This window comes from Gadus morhua, chromosome 4, assembly GCF_902167405.1.
Source record: "Gadus morhua chromosome 4, gadMor3.0, whole genome shotgun sequence".
In the NCBI taxonomy this organism is placed as follows: Eukaryota; Metazoa; Chordata; class Actinopteri; order Gadiformes; family Gadidae; genus Gadus; species Gadus morhua.
Window position 1 is genome coordinate 11,215,231 of NC_044051.1, and position 21,268 is coordinate 11,236,498.

At 44.0% G+C, this 21,268-nt stretch overlaps 2 protein-coding genes across 3 annotated transcripts in view; one reads left to right on the forward strand and one right to left on the reverse strand.

Annotated features, from left to right (window-relative positions):
* Positions 1 to 2,657, forward strand: part of dennd1a (DENN/MADD domain containing 1A) — a 16,633-nt gene extending 13,976 nt beyond the window's left edge. For both annotated transcript variants that reach the window (XM_030353842.1, XM_030353843.1), the window contains one exon: positions 29 to 2,657. In XM_030353842.1, the coding sequence (XP_030209702.1) occupies positions 29 to 1,102 (1,074 nt within the window). In that variant the 3' untranslated portion in view covers positions 1,103 to 2,657. The remainder of the gene's footprint in view (positions 1 to 28) is intronic.
* crb2a (crumbs cell polarity complex component 2a) lies at positions 1,887 to 19,962 on the reverse strand. Its single transcript, XM_030353840.1, has 13 exons — positions 19,705 to 19,962; positions 13,280 to 13,972; positions 11,979 to 12,174; positions 11,310 to 11,449; positions 10,854 to 11,024; positions 10,633 to 10,746; positions 9,276 to 10,241; positions 8,559 to 9,133; positions 7,852 to 8,017; positions 6,654 to 7,527; positions 6,269 to 6,385; positions 6,029 to 6,155; positions 1,887 to 5,737 (listed from the first exon to the last, which is right to left on the reverse strand). The coding sequence occupies exons 1-13, from the start codon at positions 19,769 to 19,771 to the stop codon at positions 5,516 to 5,518; spliced, it is 4,428 nt and encodes a 1,475-aa protein (XP_030209700.1). The 5' UTR covers positions 19,772 to 19,962; the 3' UTR covers positions 1,887 to 5,515.
* Between the last annotated feature and the right edge of the window lie 1,306 nt (positions 19,963 to 21,268).

Sequence of the window (21,268 nt, forward strand, 5' to 3'; positions counted from 1 at the left end):
TTCCCCATCTGTTTTCTTCACTTTGCAGCGTATGGACCTGAACATCGGCGATCGCACTCGCACCCTCCCGGGCCTCAAGTTGACCAACCCTTACAACAAGCTGTGGGGCGTCGGCACGGACGACAGGGCCGCACCCCTATGGGACCCCTCTTCCGTTGGCCCCAGAACGGCGCCACCTAGACCGCCGCCGCCAGTGCCCCAGAGCCGCGAGACCTCCAGCCCCGGGCACGACACCGGCCCGCAGCCTTCCACCCCCAGCCAAGGGAACATCACCATCCCCCGGCCCCAAGGGAGGAAGACCCCCGAGCCCTGCTTGTCCCTGGTGCCCCCTGCCGTCCAACCCCGCAGCAGACCCCCGGAGGCCGGTAACGGGATGTCTCGCAGCGGCGGGCAGGAGTTCAGGCACGCACTGGGCATGAGCGTTGACGAAGACCTGCTGAAGCCCTGCAAGGCCGACGAGAACACGGAAGATCTGCTGAGCCTTCTGGACCCTCTCAGCAGCAGCTCCGCAGTGGACCTTCGCGCCGTTACCTCAGGCGAAGACCGGGAGGTCATCGCGCTGTTGCCCTCCGGCAAACCCATGCTTCCGGCCAGGCCCTATCCGCCGGGTCTGCCTCCCTTCCTTCCACACCCTTCGATCTCCTTGAATCCCTTCTCCGCCACGCTCCAGTACACCTCCCCCCAGACACACTACTCGCCCACCGTGGACCGGAACCCCTTCGGCTTGGCGTACGGGCCTCCCCCGCCCGGCTACGCCCCCGCCCCGACCCCGCCGCACATGATCTCCACGCTGCCGGGCTTCTACAGGCACCCGCCCCCGGGCTGCGCCACGCTACCGGCCAGCTTCCGACCGGTGCGACACGCCTTCCCGTCCATCGTCCCCAGACTGCCCCACTCCTCGGCCAGCAACCATTCCCTCTCCAGCCTGTTGGACCCTCCGGCCGCTCCCAGTCACGCCAGCAACATGCTGGGGAAAGCGCCCATGGAAGCGAGAGAACCGCCAGATCCCTTCGGGGAACTGTTGACCATGGTGACCAAGCCCTCGGAGCCCCCCAGGAAGAAGGCGGAGGATCTGCGGACGAGGTGGGAGACTTTTGACTGAACGTTTGTGGAAGCGTTGCGCTCTTCTTCGTGGCTCCACGACAACTACCAGCAGCAGTTGCTGATGAAGGACAAGTGAGCGTACGTTTCAGACTTGAGGATCTGGAGCCCTGTGTTTTTTTTCCCTGCCAACACAATTTTGGATTCACCCTGTTTTAACTCATGACTCTTTGTTATCCATCGTTAGGACAAGTCTTTGCACCTATTGTTTCAGGCTACGTAGTTCTCCACGTAAAAGCTTATCGTGGATGTGTAACTTTTAATAGGCTGCCCACCTTGAGTGAAAGCCCATAGTTGACATTATAGTATTGAATCAAAAAATTAGGTTTTTTCTTTTTTTACATCTGTACAAAAGCTTATCCACTTATATTTACAGCTTAGTGGCACTGCAGATCATGCTAAATATGGTTCACGGAAAACCTGATCTTAATGTCTCATAGTCCTTAGGTAGCTTTGTGCAAACTTGTGTTTTATTAGATCAACCAAAATACATTTCATCGCTGGCTTTCCTCCATCATGTGTGAATAAGTGTGGCCTTGTGTTTGAATAGAGAAAAATAACTATTTTACATTAACTAAACTTAATGTATCATGAAATACTTACTGAAACATTGTTAGCCACTGTTTTTGTGGTACATCAGTTACTGCAATTTTCCTCAAATATTTTTTATTGAAATTAAAAATTAGTACTTGAATTTAAATTCTAAGATATTTTTATGTTATCATAAATCATGAATCCCTACCCTTTGCCAATTTCAATGTTTTTTTTTCCACCCTGTTATTTTCCTTTCGCCTTTTTCCTGTGTCTTATGTTAAGTCTTATAACTGAACTAAATGTGCTGGTAATGTGACTCGCATTGCCAATATATATATTTACTACTGTTTGTCCTTACAAATGCTACACAATTATTTTCAAGCGGCTCCATTCTGACTTTTAAACACCAAAACAGATCAAATCAATGTCCCGAAATTGCTGCTATTTCCTTTACTGCTTTTTAGGTCATCTCTGAGATCATTGTGTGGTGATGCCAAAAATCTTGTCGCTTAAAAGTGACTGGAACTGAAGTGTCTTTTAAGGTCAAGCACATGTGTGATTGTGTATAAAGAGGATGCTGTGTATGACTGAAGATCTGTGTTACCCGAAATGACATCATTCGTTCACATAATGTTTACACAATGTTGTGCAAAACAGAAACATGTGATGCTGATTATTATTTATTATTTCATCTTTGTAATTGCTTCAGGAAAATGTATATAAATTATATATTCTGTCCATATTTTGGTAATTGCATTTTTTTATTTTCTTGTTCCGTTAAGTTGAATATACCTATGCTTATCTTATGGGAGACTATTGCTTCTAAATTATATTCTTTAAAGCTATAAAAACCACTGTCCTACTTACATTTTTCACACTATAGCACTGAGAATTAAATGGCGTGAATCGAAAGGGAAAGTGAAAGTGCTAATTTCACTGTTTTTGCAGTTTCCTCACAATCATTAGCAGGCATGTACACGATTTTTTTTATTAAAGGCAACAAAGCCATACATGAGCACTGAGTCATCACACGGATTGTGCAGTTATTTGCGCTTTAACTCTCATGAAACACTACAAGCATCTCTCAAGAATTTAGTGTAGGCCCATATAACCGATGGAAACTGATATAAAATCCCCCTCCCGAAGAAATGTGTGTCAAATCTATACCCTCAAATAGGCACTCCTAATCACACATTTATTTAGCTATCTGTAGGAGTGATGGGGACGGACGGACGACTAGATTCATGTATGTATCGTGAAGCTTTACCTTCGAAATAATTGAATTTTCATGTAGCCGCACAAAACGAAGCCACCAATGAATGCAATCGCATATTGATCGTACCGACCTAGAGGCGCTGTATTGTTTTCCGAGTCACGCCCATCTCGGGCTTCACGACTCAATTTACATTATGGAGATTCCCGGGGAAATCGACATTTTTTAATTAAGTTCCGTTGACTCCCGTACACAATTTTGTTTGTAACTTCAGCTGGAGCTGAAATGGAGAGCGTCAGGCAGCAGTAGCCCACTCCGTTGATGAAAACAGGTAGGAACCAAAAGTTCGAGAAAGTTACCAGAAACAAAGACAATATTTAGGCCTAGTCAATTAGTCAGTAGACAAAGAAAATGCAGACATCGTATTACACCTCATAAAAGAAAACCCTGCAGACATAATTTGAAACGTTTTTACCACCATATGCTTTTAGTTTTCAGGTGAAAATTCTTCCAAGGACACTATGCTAACGATTGGTAGTACCAACGTGATAACAAAAACGACAACAATTTCTTGCCTTATAAACCTCACCAGATAGTATCGTATCATTAAACCTTTAATCTTGACCTTACCGCCAACCTCTAAGAGATATATTAGTTAACCTGCTCTCCACTTATGTGAAATCACCTGCCAACGACCGACTACTTGGCACTTCGGTCCCTGCACGTGTCACACATGGCCGCTTCCGTTACAAAAAAGCAATCGCGGACACACATGGATCTGTAGAATCCATCCCCAAGTTGAAACCATATCATATAAATCGCACAAAACATTTGCGAGATCATATCGCGATATTTACAGTGTCACAATACATATCTTATCGGCACAACATTTAAACTGTGATATGCTATTGTGAGGTCCCTGCTAATAGTTCCTAGTTCTGACATCATTGAATGGACATTCAGAGTCTGTTAACTATACATTATTGTTTTTGTTCTGTGGCAAATAGAGAAAAAGACCAGTGTCATTATGGTATAGCCAGGTGGCTTCCTGTGGGTAAACCAAAAGAGAAATGTAGAAACAATAAATATGGATGTGGATGTTTGACAAAGAGCAACATGCATACAAAACCAGATCTGCAATATCAGTTTGCTAAATGCCATGATTGTCAAGTACACAATAAACATAATACGTGCATATACAATATGTATAAATATACAATGTTAATGGTGGACATGGTAAACAGCTACCCCAGACAAACCCAACCTAAAGTCTGTGTTTTAGCAATATGGGTTAGCCTAAGCCTCCATCCAGTTATCGGTTTACGGTTGTTTATTGTGCGGTTATGAGTTAGTTACAGTAGCAGCCTTCCGTTAATGTTTTATTACTAGTCCAGTGTATGATATCATTTTATTTTAAGCTGATGGTACTGTACCACCATCACCTGTTCAGTTCACCCTGCACAATCTTGAAGTCCAGCTCTAGATCCTAGGTCTTCATGTTTGTCTCGAGTTGTTCTTAAACCACCTGACAAAGCTCCTCACTCAGTAGACTTTGACTACAAGGAGACATCAGAGAAGTTTTGGACTTGGTAAGGCTAAAGTGGTGACTAGACGATTTCAACATGAAGCAGCAGGCCTACAGGATGCACTGACGTTTTCTTTTCACCTCTGTGCTCCTGACCATTCCTCTGACGTGGTTTCTGCCTTTGTAGTACTATTTAGTGTGAACTTAGAGGTAGGCCTACCGTATGAGCAGAGACGCTTTCTTTTTTTCCCGTTACATTTGAGGTGCTCAATATCAAAAAATATTGAAAACCCAGGATTACAAACTATGTACAAATTCAGTAGTCATTTATGAACCAACAACTGGGTGGAAATAAGGCCTATATCAGGCTCTGATGATGTCATCCCCAAAATGGATGCATAGCTCTGACGGTACCCTAGGCAACACGATGTTGGAACACAGTTGAGAGGGGAACGTGCCTCAGCCTGCCTATCAATTCATTCTGTATTTGTGTTTACGTTTTTTAAGACATACAAATACAACAAAGACAACAAAACGTCTTAAAAATTAAGACCTGAATCTAAGTGTTGCCTGGTCCCTTTCTGTAATTAATCTGATCTCGATTTTGACAAATCACCATCAATCAATATATTATACTATTCCCTTAAATATTGTATTTAGTTGTATTTATGATAATGTACTTTTAATAGCATTCAATTCATTGAATGAATGCATCTTATAAAATATAAAATAATATCTTAAATCTCCAATACAATTTTTATAATTGTAGAATTTAGATCAATACAATCAGATGTTTAAAAAGATTGCATTCATTTATATATTATATTCTGTTTCCAAAACATTAAAAAATGTTTTAAGATATACAATCTAAAATATGCAATAAAGTTAACTGTACAACAATACAGTGTGAACATTCATGATGTTCAAATTGAAGTACTCCTGATATCTTGAGATAATAAGCAAAAAAGCAACACTTGTCCAAAAGTCCCTCTCCTGGAGGGGGCAGTATTTCACCTTTCTTCTTCTTCTTCCTTATTTGCAATTCAACAAGCTCACAGATAGGAAAACCGCTATAAAGTCCGGTGTGTTTTCTACCAATGACAGCAGTCCCTCTGGTCAGCTGATCAGCAAGACTCCCTTGGTCATATCAAGCGTTCCTCCGGGGGAACTTTGAGCATGCTGTCCATTTCGAGGCGAGCCCCGGCCACCTCCTGTGTGCTGGGACTGTAAGCCCCCTCGGACTGGCGTTTCTTCCTGGCCGTGAGCACCATGAAGGTCAGGCCGACTATCAGTATTAAAACGCAGAGGCACACCAGCGGGATGGCCACTATTAACCAGGGAACACGGTCCTTTTGGGCTTGTTTCTGCAAGGGCAAGCAAAGGCACAGAGAAAGCAGAGAAACCGCTCATTATGTACGCTCAACTAAAACAAGTAGCAAATCTCGGTATTTCAACGGCATTTGGAGGAAAATTCTGAATTGTATAATAGAGGATTATATTGTACAATACAGTAAAATAGCAGATTGATACAGATTCATCAATCCTATAGAAGGAATGGACATAGTTGTACTTCAGTTTAACTGTGTGTGTGTTTAATTTCACATTTGGTCTTGGGTTATCTCAATGTTATTTAATCAAATCGTCAAAAGACTTACATTTGTATCACAGATTGGGCCCGATAATCCGGGCGGACACAAGCAGAGGAACCGGTTGAGACGATCCAAACAGGTGCCCCCGTTTCGACACGGGTTCGACTCGCACTCATCTACCTCACTCTCACACCTTACCAAAAAATAAGCACAGGATGGAGATAGGTCAACGAGTCCCAATGAAAACCAATCAACAATGAGTCATTCCATAAGGGAGTGAAGCACAAGAAGAAGTGTCAGATCTACCTGACTCCTGCATATCCCGGTGTACAGGTACAGTTTGCGCCCCACAGGCCATCGTTGCAGACACCCTGGCTCGAACACTGAATATCTTTACCACACTGTGCTGGAGGATAGTCCCACCTGAAACCAAGCATGTCCGCATCAATAGTCTGTCAGTTAAAAAATGGCAGTGTTGCCAGTTCTCCGAGGTAAAATAATTAATGTGTTAAGGTGTAAAGCACAATTTTGTGCCAGCATACATTTCGATTATATATACTATTATCAGTCTCACTGTTGCTGGGATACTGGCAGGTTAGCAACATTACATTGATAAAATGTAAAACTAATTCATCGTTGAAATAACTTTATAAAGTCACCTTATTTGATAGAAACAAAAGACAGCACTTACTGACAGCGTGGTCCAGCGTAGTTCTTTGGGCATAAACAGGTGAACGTATTGGGACCGTCTTTACAAGTGCCTCCATGTTCACAAGGATGACTGTCACACTCGTTTAGATCTTCTTCGCAACGCTCACCAGCGTATCCAGAGTGGCACTGACACTCAAACCCGGACAAATAGTCTTTGCAGCTTCCATGGCCACAAGGTCCAGATGCGCAGTCATCAATATCTAAATGGCAACGTTCTCCCATCCAGCCAGCTTCGCAATCACAGCCAAAGGCGTTAAAAAGGTCTGTGCACTGCGCTCCGTTGCGACACGGGTTGGAAGCACAAACGTCCGTGCTCCTGCAACCTACAGAGATCTTTTTATTCCCAACTGGGTGGAACTGGGCAGCCTGCGGGGCCTTGGGGTCGGCGACAAAGGGAAGGTACACCCCGCCGACCCGCACCGCTCCGAAGCACCCCTTGAATCTCTCGCCGACGGACACCACCGCCTCCCGGTCACCTAGGAACCGAACGCTCCCGCTGCGATGGGGCGCGCTGCTGGCGTCCGTGATCCCGTCCACGGTGATGATCCAGGGAGAGGGCTTGTCCTTCTCTTGTCCGGCCATCGCCACGGTCACGCGATGCCAGCTGCCGTCGGCCACCCGGCGTCTCCCGCTGAAGGCCAGCGTCTCCACGGTGTTGCCGCTGTGGATCTCCACGTGGAGCAAGGAGTCCTGCAGCCCCACCGTCAGCAGGTCGGAGCCACGGGCGGCCCGGAGGAGCACGGCGTTCTGTGAGCGAGTCCGCAGCTCTATGTAGATGGTGGTCACGGGCTCGGACAGGGTACCTCTGGTGCTGTAGCGGACGGGGCTGTTCTCAAAGGTGGCGTTGTAGACACCTGAAACATCGGTGTTGGTGATGAGGATTGGTCAGATTCATAAGGTTTGTCCGTTGTCTTTGGGGATGTTCAGTACCCATTACTTTTCACACACAACATTGCCATGATTCTAAATGTATTGATTATCTTTCCCTAAAACTTTCCAAAACATGTAAAGGTTTCTTTCTCCTGAAATTCCCATCTGGGATTAATATAGTACATTTTATGACGAAGAAAAAACAAATTTTCCCAAAAGGTCCTGCTATAAGAGAGAGAATTCTGATATTGGATTGCCTTTTGTTTTTATATAACCACAGATATGTGGAGTCGTAAATGTGTTCTTACATTCATATCCATCCAAGAGGTCCACACACTGGCCCCCGTTGGCACACGGGTTGCTAACACACCAAACTCTTGTTGCGCAGGTCTTGCCCGTGTAGTGCTCTGGACAGGAGCACGTGAAGTCATTGAAGGTGATGGCGCAGCTCCCTTCGTTTTCACATGGCCCAACCTAAAGAAAAATGTAGGATTTAATCCATGAGAAATTATCTCTGTCTCTCTGCTTTAGTTATATTTCAAGCCCTTTCTTTCAATTTAGTTATGATTCAGTCAGTTATAAAGAATAGCAATAATATAGGGTACTGAAAGGTGCTGTAGAGATACGCCATATTATTTGAGTACATTTTTTAGAAATGGCATAGCCATCCTTCAGATAATTCTGAGTAAAATGCATTGTACGAATATCTGCTCCAAGATGACTGCGTCTACATTGGTATAAGACCATTAAATATAAGACTGCTCCTGGCTTGTTCCTGAACAATCAGAGCATCTCTTCCCTGATTGGAGGAATCGGGAAATACATCTTGACTGTCATCACAGGTGTTTGAAATGCAAAAAATTATCAATGGCAGAAAAGTGTAAGGAGGAAGAGTTCATTGTCTTGCCTCAGCCCCATTAAGGTCAGTTATACAGAATGTCAAAAATAAAAATGTTGGTATACCTAAACGTGCGCAGAGAGGAGATTAAAAAAGGTTCATTAAATGATTTCCTACCTTGCAAGTATCATCACTGACACATCCACTCTCAACGTGTTCAGCGTCACGTGCCAAACCCAGACTCCCTTCTTCCGAGTCACTCCACGCTTCCAAGACCAGATGCACTGTGTCCAGACGCACGTCCTGCAGGCAGCCTTTGAAAGCACCCCCCCAGGCCTCTGAGCTCCAGTGTTGGGCCAGGCCTCCGACGTAGGCCACATCACCGCTGTTCACCTCCACCTCCGGGATCTCCCCTATCCCGTATCGAAGGCCCGCATGCTCAAAGATCACCTTCCTCTGCTGGACTTCCACCTGTAGAAATTGCTTCTCACCATTGGCTACGAAGATGGGCGCCGTTAGCGGTGTGCTGCTAGGAAGGGAGCTAACGAAGACCCTGCCCATGCCCAGGTACACAGAGAAGTAGACCTGTCCCTCGCCGTCTCCGGTGGGCTTCCGCAGCTGAAAGAGTAGTCCATCGGGCTTCAAGGACCTGATGAAGAAGGAGACGCTAAAGTCCCCCCGGTGGCTGCTTCTGACGTCGTAGGCACTGTAGCTCACTGTGTCTTCGTGGCTGTACGTCCACGACTGGAACTCTGTTGGAGCAGAATTCAATTTTTTTTTACTGAGGTTATTCATTGAATTGCTTTGTTTACTATCAGTTACAATAATGGAGATCTTGGGAGTGCTATGTCGATGTTATGCATTCTGAGGAGACCATTTTAGGCAAGTGCTTACCCTCTGAGCAACTCTGGCTTCGGTAGGGCCGGTGACAGTCACATCTGTGTTTGGTCCACAGGTCCACACATTGTCCGTGTCCTGAGCAAGGATCGGACTCGCACCACTCAGTCTTGCTACAGCCGAGCTCGTGGCTTTGGCCCTCTGGAAGGTCTTGTGGCAGGATTGGCTTTGAGTCTATCTCCAGGTCTTCCATGCATCCTAGGAAACCCTCGCCACTCACGGTCCGCTCAAGAAGGTCATCCGGCGCGCCACCCACGTAAACGTGGGTAAAGGATTCAGGATTTAACTGGAGCCCGTCATGACTGGCGTCTACAATTGTGCATCCTTTAGGGTCACAGGTGGAGCCTTTCAACACCAAACTGAGACTGTCTTGGGTCACAAACGCATGCGCGTCCCACCAATCCCCGTCGCTCACCGAGCCCGGGTAATGGACATCCAGTTCGGATCCCTCGAAGAGGCCCTTTGCGTGTAGGCCGCTGCTCACAATCTCCAGCGACAGAAAGCTGGCGGCGTCGCCTCGGTAAAACAGCAGCATGTTTGGCAGCGTGGTCCGAAAGCGCAACCGCACTCCTCTGTACCCCGCGAGAAGATGAGGCTGCTCGCCTGCCTCCCTTCGCCTTCGTTCCTCATGAGGGTCGACATGGATGTGGACGAATCCCGGAGCCGAAAAGGAGAAGGTGGTCTGCGTGGAGCAGCGGTCGTCGAAGAAGCCATGCTGGCACAGGCAGGTGTGGCCGTGCTCATCGTGGCGCAGCCAGGGCAGGCAGGTGGCCCCGTTGAGACAGTCGTGGTCCACGCAGCCATAGAGCTTGACGTGGCAGCGCTCTCCTCCCCAAGGGAGTTTGCCGGCGGGCTTGACGTCGGGACAGTGGCAAACGTAGGAGGCCAGGCCGTCTTCGCACCAGCCGCCGTTCAGGCAGGGCTGGCTCTCGCACTCGTCTATGTTGATCTCACAGAGGACACCTGGGAAGATGGAGCATATGCATGTTGTTAAAGGCGTTCACAAGAAATATGAACACTACAAAGTGACGACAATCAATCTACAATTGCATTGTGTGCTTTATGAAGAAGATAAATAACGTTATGAACGTGAACAAAATGTTATAATTTGTCCAAAGGCTATCAGAGCAATTTTTCAATCTATCTCTATATTTCTGAATATAAAATATCTTGGAACATTGCAATCCTAATGTGATAAGGAAGTACGGATTTAGTTCTCACAGTGTTAAGTAAAAGCAATGAATTAGTTTGTCAACTGAGTAGCTCCTGCTGCTCGGTAGACTGTACACTGGAGCTGAGAACTACCATGGTCTTATTGTCTTCTGGCATTATTTCTATGAATCAGGGGACTTACCTCCAAATCCAGCTGCACAGTTACAGGCGTAGCCATTGATCTGATCTTCACAGATTCCGCCATTATGGCAGGGCTCTGACTCACACTCGTCAATATCGACAGAGCAGTTCTCTCCTAGACCGTACAAATAAAATAAAACCAAAATTATTTAAAAAAAAATAACCCAAGACAAAAAAAGAAAATAATAATGGTAGAATGTTCTTCTCTTTGCGTCTGCTGACCTGCGAAGCCTGGTGTACACTGACAGATGTACCCTGCAGCATCTGCATGGTCCAGCTCCCAGCCCTGCTCCCAGTGGGTTGGGTCAGACCTCTGGAAGCACTCTCCTCCGTTCAGGCACGGCTGCACGGCACACTCGTCTATGTCAACCTCGCAGTTTGGCCCTTCATAACCTGTGGGGTTGGGACGACATTTAAAAAGAACATTCTGATTTCATTTTTGGAAGGACTTTCCATATCGAAGCTGAAAATTGGCATAAAGTTCCTAAACATTTTTTTTTTTTAAAGTTCATCTTAGAATACCTAAACATATAAATAATAATATACAAATATATCAAAAATATTTATAAATACTGCATTATTTTCTAAATCCCTCAGCAGAAGTTGCATCAAATATTATTGGTCACTTTAATGCGCATCTCCCAGGTTAAGAACCACTGAAAAAAAAACCTTTCCTACCTGGCCAGCAGAGGCACTTGTACTCCCTGATCCCCTCCAGGCAGGTAGCTCCATGCTGACATGGGTCAGAGGCACACTCGAGAATGTCTTCCTCACAGTAGTCCCCTGTGAAACCCGTCTCCGTGCAGTCACACTCGTAGCTGCAGGTCACATGATCGAGGGTTTTAGACAACGCTATAGGAGGTGGAATGCAAACTAACCTTTTTTTTTTTTGTGGATTCTAGTATGTTCAAACAAATATATTTTTGATCTAAAATAGAGAGATTAATAAATATACCTATATACAAGTGTGAATAAGATTGATTATTCAATTACATAAATGTCTCAAATGTATCGGTTTATCAAATTTTTCAAAGCAAGCTAATCAGTTTAGCCTCTGGATTTGCCATTATAGCATTTCATTGAATATAAAAAAAAATATTAAAATTTGCATTATTGAAGATTAAGCCCTTCCCAGTTAGTAAGCGCGAGACTTTTAGAATTCAGAAATCATAAATATCATATATAATAGTAATAAATATAAGTTGCAGCCCTGACATAGTTTGCATTAATATACTTCTACATACTACGGTCGGTCATTCTTGAAACCGGGGAGACTTCAGTTTTTTCAAAAGGAAAACCATGGCCTCCGTATGTAGAAGAACATAAATACATAACATTTCTCCTTACCTGTTGACACGGTCATGACAGATCGCCTCATTTTGACAAGGCCCGCTCGTGCACTCATCGACATCCACCTCACAGTCTGTGCCGTCAAAACCAGGACGGCATTCACAGGAGTACATGGCAACGAGATCATGGCACGTTCCTTCATTCTGGCAGGGGTTGGACTCGCACTCATCAATCTCCATTTCACAGTTCACTCCTAAGGAGGTCAGAGAAATACTGCACTTTAGACCAACAGAGCTAATCCACAGCATTGGATAAGGAAAGTGGAAGTGACATGGTTAAAGGTGATTTAGGTACGATTATTTTAGTGTCATTTGTTAGAAATGGCCTAGCCATCAATCAGCTATTTGTGAGTGAGATGCGCTGTGAGGATGACTTTGCCTCCATCTGTATATGATTGGAGACTGCTCCATGCTTATTTCTGACCAATAAGGGCTTTTCTTCCCTGATTGGTTCAGGTAATCCATCTTGTCTGTCATCCATTGGTGCGTTAAATGCAAATCTTCTCAATGGTGGAAATAATTTTTAAATTGTTATTTTGTATAATCTTGTTCTCTTTAGCGCTTTGCTGCTAACTCTGTACATCTCTTGAATCTTACCTACAGCCCCTTTAACTTTCTGTAATCATCTGATGGTGACCAAGACATTAAGCAGTCCAATGGGAGGTTCTTTGCTTCAGATTTGCTGACAAATGAAAGCCACAGAGGGGCTTATCTCGCGCCCCTCCCCACTGGCCCCTGCCAACACATATCAGCTCAGCACTCTTAACACAGACCAGGCGTGTTGACAGAGACCACTAAGAAAAGCTGGGATGGGGATGTCTTTTCTCAATTACATGGAGGCTTTATCTGACAGCGATAAAGTCTAGAGTGATAGAGAGGTAGATACCCATGTGTTTGTGGCCTATATTATTTTCTTTCATGTTTTTGAGAAAAAATTTTTTTCCCCACTCACTAATACATGAAAACAACACAATTATGTTTGATTCTTATGCACTTCCCACACATTCCCTTTTGGTAGCTGCTCCATATTTTGTTGTATGCTTTGATTTTCCTCAGCCTCACTTTGGATTTAAGATTCTGATCAGTACCTAAAATGTAAATATAATTTTAAAAGGGAAACTAAGAAATTAAAAAGTTAAATTTTTCTAAATCGTGTAAGGCAGTGAGTGATCAGGTGCTCACTACTCATTGTTGTGATTTATCAGTTAGAGCGTTTATGCATCTATCTTCTGCAGTCTTACTCCATTATGAAGCCTGTTTGATTCTCTAGTTTTTTTTTTAATAAGTGAATGAACTTGCCCGTGAAGCCTTCAAGACATTCACACTCGTAGTGGTCCTTCTCGTTGATGCAGGTGGCGTTGTTCTCGCAGGGACGCGACGCACACTCATTGATGTCAAACTCGCAGTTGTAGCCCTGGAAACCGGGCACGCAAAAGCAGTGGAACTCGGCCACCCCGTCCATACAGATCGCCCCGTTCTGACACGGGTGGGACGCGCACTCGTCCACGTCCTCCTCGCAGTACCGCCCTTCGAACCCCATCGCACACTGGCACCTGAAGCCCTCTGGTAGCAGGATGCAGCTGCCTTCGTTCTGACAAGGCGCGTCCACGCAGTCTGTGACATGTGTTTTGCAGTCATCTCCGCCGTACCCGGGCGGGCACCTGCAAAAGTAGCCGTTGAGTTGGTCCACGCAGACGGAACGCGGTTCGGAACATGGATTGCTCTCGCATTCGTTTATGTCCTCGGTGCAGTTGTCGCCGGTCAGTCCGTCCGGGCACACGCAGTGGTACTGCGCGGTGCCCGGTTTGCTGGTGCAGTCGTCGCAGGGGTTGAAAAGACAAGCGTCATAGAGTTGGTCACAATCCTTGCCCATGTAGCGGACCCCGTCCCTGGGGCAGAGGCAGACGTAGTCGTCCATGTTGTCCACGCAGGTGGCAGCGTTGCGGCAGGGCGCAGACAAGCACTTGTCTGAGGTGGCGTTACAGAATATTCCTAAAACACACAGACAGAAAGGGAATTAGCTTGATGTTGATCAATATTATTGTTAAAGCCATGATTAAAAAACTTTTATTTGGGATTTGGCATTTAGCATCTTTAAATTGAGTTGCAATTGAGGGACATGGCAACTCTACAGTCTACAACTCTACAACTCTACTTACAAAATAACAGACAACAGTACAATGACAACAATTAAGTAATTTGCTATGATAATTTCGTTCCTCACTGCCTACTACACTATAATGTAGTACAACAAGGAAAAGCTTTTTTAATAGACCTTTCATTGTTGTTGCTTTATGCTTACTATATGTAACTACAATGATCGCTTTAGAAATGCTCTGGATAATATTAGGATGTGGGTAAATATCAAACGCATGATTAGTGTGGATTATTTAGTTGAATGAACATTTGAGAGGTCAAGCTGGTTGGTGCGGCCATTGTTCCTGCGTTCACTTTCTGCTGTCCCCGCCCTGCCATAGGCCCTGTGTGAAAGTAGTCCACATTCCTGCTATGGGTCAATCTGTGGCCCCCCCTCTCCGGATATACTACTGACTGTCCCCAATCCTCCAGCACCAAATCCCTACCAACACTTTCCTTCACGCCCAGTTTTTCCCCATTGTCATTGAAGTGGAACATATTAACACGAGTTGACTGAGCAAGCGAAGAAAGGACCATTTTTCAGGACGATGGTGCAAGGCATGCTCTGCCACTCTCCCAATTAGTTACATTCGCGATGCTACTTATTTACTGTGCCTGTTCAGACAGACACTCTGGCTGCACTGCCACACAATCTCCAATCCTTAAATTCCGTGTTTTTTTTGTCTTCATTATTTAAGGTTGATTAATGGTTAGTGAATATAACAAATGACAAAGCATACATCAGGACATCTTTATCCTCAGAAACCCATTTCTTAACATATATCCTCTTGTGAACGTTGATCCTAGATCCTATATTCTGTTGATGAACTTGCATCCAGTTTATAATGCACTTGTTTCTTTCTTCATGAATGACAACTCCAAAGTGTCTCTACTTCACATTCCTTCAGGAGTCCTTGTGGCCAGCTGCAACTCAGCAGGTACACTGCGGCCCTTGTCCACGGTTGTCGGTTTGATTCCTAGAGCTCCTCCTAAATACTGTTGAGGTATCCTTGAGTAAGACACTTATCACTGTTCCCGTGGTGGGCTGGAGTTCATATACTATACTGTGACCCATTCACCATTGTTAGAATGTGTATGAGCAAATGAGAGGCACTAATTGCACTATTTGAGGGACTTACAAAGTACCGTGTAAAATGCGTTTCCATCAACATACATTTGAACAAGACTTACAGCCGGCAGTGTGCAAGTTTAACAAGAATCGTATTTACTGCATCTAAATATTTGACCTGAACGAGAGCACATCAAGCAGAATGATTGCTGAAAACGGACACACAGTTTTCAGCAATCCATCCTGACAACATCCAAAACGACTACAATACTATTGAGTCATTATAACAATCAACAGAAAGAAGAAGAAACAGGCATTGGGTGGTTGATTGCTCAAAAAAAGATATCACGTTTTTTTTGGAGCATAAACTTTCGCTGCTACAAATAACAGCTCATAGACATCCTAACATCAAACGACATGCCACGCTTTTGCACAGGAATATAAAATATAAGTGAATATATAGCTCAGTGGGAGCAACAAGTAGGCCTATATACCTAGTAGACCAAACTGTAAACTAAGAAGGACATGGAAACCTTCCAAGTATTCCCCCGCTGTCCAAACCAGGCTGCAAGTCAACCCCAAGCACTGCTGCCATGCTCGCTACCTTGCGGAACAGTTAATCACCTGCGCCACAGGTATGGATGTCCCAAAGTAGGCCCTGGAGTAGGCGTTCACACCCAAGCGGTCTAACCCCTTGCGCCTTTTCCTGCCACTGACCCTCACCTTGTTTGCTCCCCTGATAACTTAACTTGTCTGACGCTGTCTGACAGCGTTGTAGTGCCTCCAGGTGGGGAAGAGCTTGGGCTTAGCTAATCTACTTTTCTTTGTGCTTCCTGGCAGCCGGTGTTAGGGGAAAGGCCCGCTGTGGGGCGGCTTTGTGATGCTGCCGTGCCACCGGCCGCCATTCACACACCAGAAGGTACATGTCGTATCCAATTCTGTTTCAAGAGCCGCCGCCTCAGCCCTGATCCGGGGCAGACCATCCACTGTACTGGAAGGTGACAGATTAGAGAGCGGTGCCATCGGGAGTTTAAATCTGTGGACCGTCTCGTTCTCACGACCGGAGGCCGGAAGTGTTGACCAGCTCTCTAGGAGCCACCTCTTTTGAGAGAATGAAGAGACAGATTTGGTAAACAAGGTATTTCCATCCACCGTGTTCCTTTTCATTTATCGAAATGATGGCCATTAATATCTCATCAATTATGCATTATGTATTATATATTATACATATTATTTGTATTCTGTAAACATTGCACTTTTGTTACCAAAGGTTCCCTTTTAGTTTTCATATATTCCATGCATGCATGATATTGGATGCCTACATCTTGTTTGTTTGGGTATAGGAGGACACTTAGGATTCTGAATATTTTCTCTGAAAAAAATCACTTATCTTCCTAAATCTCTTTTTGGTTTTGGTTTTGTTTTGGTTTCAAATTTGGCTATTATTTCTCTTTATTTGAATATTGTTCTCACCAGCGTGAGTCCCATTTTATTGACTTGGTAAACCTTGAGAACCTCTAGCAGGTGTGACAAAATCTGTGAGCCTCTCCTTGACTTAATCTCTCCAAGATCTCTTTGGGCCAATCCCCTTGCTCCTCTAAGCTTCTAGTGTCCATACCACAGATAACAGCATTCGGCTTGACTTGCTAGCATTTCTTTGGGCTTTCTCCTCCATAGATGAGGTGAAACTTTTATTTGACTTGATTTATTTTACACTTATTTGATCAAAGAAGCCCACAGTTTATTATGCTTAGGGTGTCAAACTGAATGATCTCTTTTCATCACGCTACAGGCCAGGGTTTGTTTTGCTGTTTGAGCTATATGTTTTATCGGAGTCGCAAGGTGTCACCAAACTACACTTACAAGAGCATCATGAAGTAGAACTGTACACACAGTAACCATAAATTTACAGCCATACTAATGTACATCTTCTTTTATCAAATAGGGTAGAAAAACAGTCCAGTGCCAAGTGGGAGTGCATATTGCCAATATAGTTGCACATCATTTCTCTTTAATCGTATTATTAGTCAGAGTTACTCATGTTGCTAACACACATTTCCCTGAACACAAACACAGTTTTTCTAATTGTAAATGACTCATTTATATTGACAGAACGTCCCGGTCACTTTGGTATCATTGTGACTGTTGCTCGGCTAGACAGATGTGTCTTGGCAAGAGGTTATCAGGATAGATAGCAAACTCTCCCCCCACACAGTTCTGGTGCAGTCATGCAGCTTTTATCTATGCTTACAACTTGACAATTGTTGTTTACTTGTTGCAAAAGTATAAACATTGCTAACATAGGCATAAAACACAGTACATTCCACCCCAGAGACATAAAGACATGGACGCACACACACACACACACACACACACACACACACACACACACACACACACACACACACACACACACACACACACACACACACACACACACACACACACACACACACACACACACACACACGCAAGTGACATCTGAAAAAAATCACTTATCTTCCTAAATCTCTTTTTGGTTTTGGTTTTGTTTTGGTTTCAAATTTGGCTATTATTTCTCTTTATTTGAATATTGTCCTCACCAGCGTGAGTCCCATTTTATTGACTTGGTAAACCTTGAGAACCTCTAGCAGGTGTGACAAAATCTGTGAGCCTCTCCTTTACTTAATCTCTCCAAGATCTCTTTGGGCCAATCCCCTTGCTTCTCTAAGCTTCTAGTGTCCATACCACAGATTACAGCATTCGGCTTGACTTGCTAGCATGTCTTTGGGCTTTCTCCTCCATAGATGAGGTGAAACTTTTATTTGACTTGATTTATTTTACACTTATTTGATCAAAGAAGCCCACAGTTTATTATGCTTAGGGTGTCAAACTGAATGATCTCTTTTCATCACGCTACAGGCCAGGGTTTGTTTTGCTGTTTGAGCTATATGTTTTATCGGAGTCGCAAGGTGTCACCAAAATACACTTACAAGAGCATCATGAAGTAGAACTGTACACACAGTAACCATAAATTTACAGCCATACTAATGTACATCTTCTTTTATCAAATAGGGTAGAAAAACAGTCCAGTGCCAAGTGGGAGTGCATATTGCCAATATAGTTGCACATCATTTCTCTTTAATCGTATTATTAGTCAGAGTTACTCATGTTGCTAACACACATTTCCCTGAACACAAACACAGTTTTTCTTATTGTTAATGACTCATTTATATTGACAGAACGTCCCGGTCACTTTGGTATCATTGTGACTGTTGCTCGGCTAGACAGATGTGTCTTGGCAAGAGGTTATCAGGATAGATAGCAAACTCTCCCCCCACACAGTTCTGGTGCAGTCATGCAGCTTTTATCTATGCTTACAACTTGACAATTGTTGTTTACTTGTTGCAAAAGTATAAACATTGCTAACATAGGCATAAAACACAGTACATTCCACCCCAGAGACATAAAGACATGGACACACACACACACACACACACACACACACACACACCACACACACACACACACACACACACACACACACACACACACACACACACACACACACACACACACACACACAAAATGAACTCTTTACCATCATGCTGTTTGTCTCAAACATCTATAATATATAATCTTCTCATGCCAAAATAGGTGGTCAATCAGAAGCTAATACCGTAGTCATTATAAAGATTTAATAGTAACGTCTCATTAAGGTGCCTGAGCTCTTGTGTATATATATATACTGTATATTTACATTATGCATATTCTAATGCAGCATCACCTTAAAGTTAGTAGGCCTATGTTGGCTTTAAATGGTTAGTGCACCGTGAGACATCCAATATCTCAGCAGGAGCGGCCTGGTTTCTGTCGTTAGTGCGAGAAAAAATAAAAGGGATTGTAATCCTCAAAACAAAATGCAATTACTTTGTGGACGTTATGTCACTCTTTACCAGATTATAACGAATGGGATCTTTTTTTAGAATGTTTCGAGACTTGTTTGATGTTCTCTTTTGTTCAACCAGGCCTTAATGAAGGCGTCTGTGGGGTATGGCTGTGGGGATCTCAGCCATGGCTGACCTGTGCATGCATGCATAAATGATTTGATGCAGACCTCTGATCCCTAACTCTTCAACTATGGACCCTTTTTATGTGAAGCAGTGTATGACATCTGTAATTGAAAATACTTATACAAAAAACTATATTAAACCTAATGTCAAATATTTTTGCACCTTCTTTTTACCGCTTGTTGCTCGACAGCGCAAGTGCGATTAGGGAGAACTCTCAGCTCTTCACTCTTCAAATCGTGATTACAAAGACTGTTTGTCTACTCGTTAATATAATTTAACACACACGCAAGTGACATCTTTGCCACGCACCTTGCCTCCTGACTGAACAGGGATTACAAAGGTGTACAGGTTTGTATACCCCCCAACCATGTACAGGCTACAACACGTAGCCTACCATTCACAACAGGCCTATTGAATTCAATGGAATAATTCAAATATAAGTGACACTTTAAAGATTTGTAACTCACCCCATTTGAACATCATCATGGTCAGGAACAAAGTCTTCAGGTTCAGAGGAACTCTCCTAAACTCCATAGCAAGGCAAGTCAGCCTGGTCTTCACAGGACCACTAATTAAAGGAAAATAACAATTCTAAAAACTTGGCATCTTTACATGGGACCGGACTCCATGGGTTGGGCTGCTTTTCCCGTCTTGTTCTTCTCCTGACATACTAGAGTCCGCACACCACACTAATGAGTGCACCGTTGGCTGACACTGAGCGACGGCCTGGACTAGAGTGGGAGAGTGTAATCAGCCATGAGGAGAGACGAGCAGAAGGAAAACACTGCATGGATCAGCAGGTCCGAATCATACCAGGTTTAAAAAAAAAAAGACAGACTTTGAAATCTCCAGAAGAGAGAATAACATGCCTTGTTTGATGTAAGACACGTTAAACGTTTTGTTATCTTGTCAGTTTTTTAATCTTCACGTTATAATAGTGTATTCTAAAAAGGTGATTCCAAATTGATGACTCGAGGAACAATTTCACATTTAAGGACATTTAAGATTCTCACCTTTATTATAATAAGAATAGTGTCTAAAAATGTTAGAAAGGAGAAAAGAGAAAATATAGGTGGGACAATGCTCCAGTTCACTGGGATCCACACCAGGTTTTACCAGTGCCTCATTCGTGTCTTCAGCAGCTTTTGTGACAAACAGGGCTTAGACCTTAGCTGTCCATCATTTGTGTCCCTCCTCCTCCTCCCCCAAAACCCCCTCTGCTCCACCCACCTCCCAACACAGCTGTGAGTGACAGACGGTGGTTTAACGGACAGCTTTCTTCCTGACCACGGTGTGTCCCATAATAGGCCCTGAATAAAGACATTTTGTCAGGTTGCTATAATGAGACGGTTAAAGGGAGAGGACACACATACAGTTGTAGTATTTGTGTTTGTCCGAGTCACTATTGTCTGACCAACTGGCCAACTGCATCAAGGAAGAGTGGACTCAAACTTTATTGGAGGAGACAGACTGCAGAGATAAACCTCACAATCCATGTGTTCTTCCTGTATATAACAGAACAGTGGATAAAGGTGGAGATGACGGATCACTACGATTATGTCCTCCCATGCCTTCAGCCATGCTGGAGGAAATGTGTTTGTTCTAGAATTTTTTAACCTCAAATGTTGAATGTTTGCTTCATTTGTAGTCCATGGCAACATTGATGAAGGGCGGTACAGTAGCTGGACCATAGCTAAATGTCATCGATTGTTTTCTTTTCTTGTTAATGTGAGGCTGTGCTGAACCAGGAGTGTGCACAATGTGAGTGTACTCTCCAATGTGGAGTCATGATAAATAACCTGCACCATTAACTAACTAGGTCTGCATTGGCCTAGTTATTAAACAAATAATTTGGGGATTTACTCTGTGCGCTTTATTTGTGGACGGCATGTCATTGTGTGACAATGGGAGGTGTTCTGAAACAAAATGATCCATGTTCTGTACCGACTACTGCACAGTCCTCGGTTAGTTCAGTGTTGTTTACATACAGATAGGATTTTAGAAATGCTGATATGAAAAACAGTCATAGTT

Coding starts and splice junctions, on each gene's coding strand:
- crb2a (XM_030353840.1), bottom strand. CDS start 19,771: ATGGAGTTTAGGAGAGTTCCTCTGAACCTGAAGACTTTGTTCCTGACC. Junction 13,973..19,704: donor CATGATGATGTTCAAATGGG/GTGAGTTACAAA, acceptor TGTGTGTTTTAG/GAATATTCTGTAACGCCACC. Junction 11,025..11,309: donor CAAGTGCCTCTGCTGGCCAG/GTAGGAAAGGTT, acceptor CCAACCCCACAG/GTTATGAAGGGCCAAACTGC.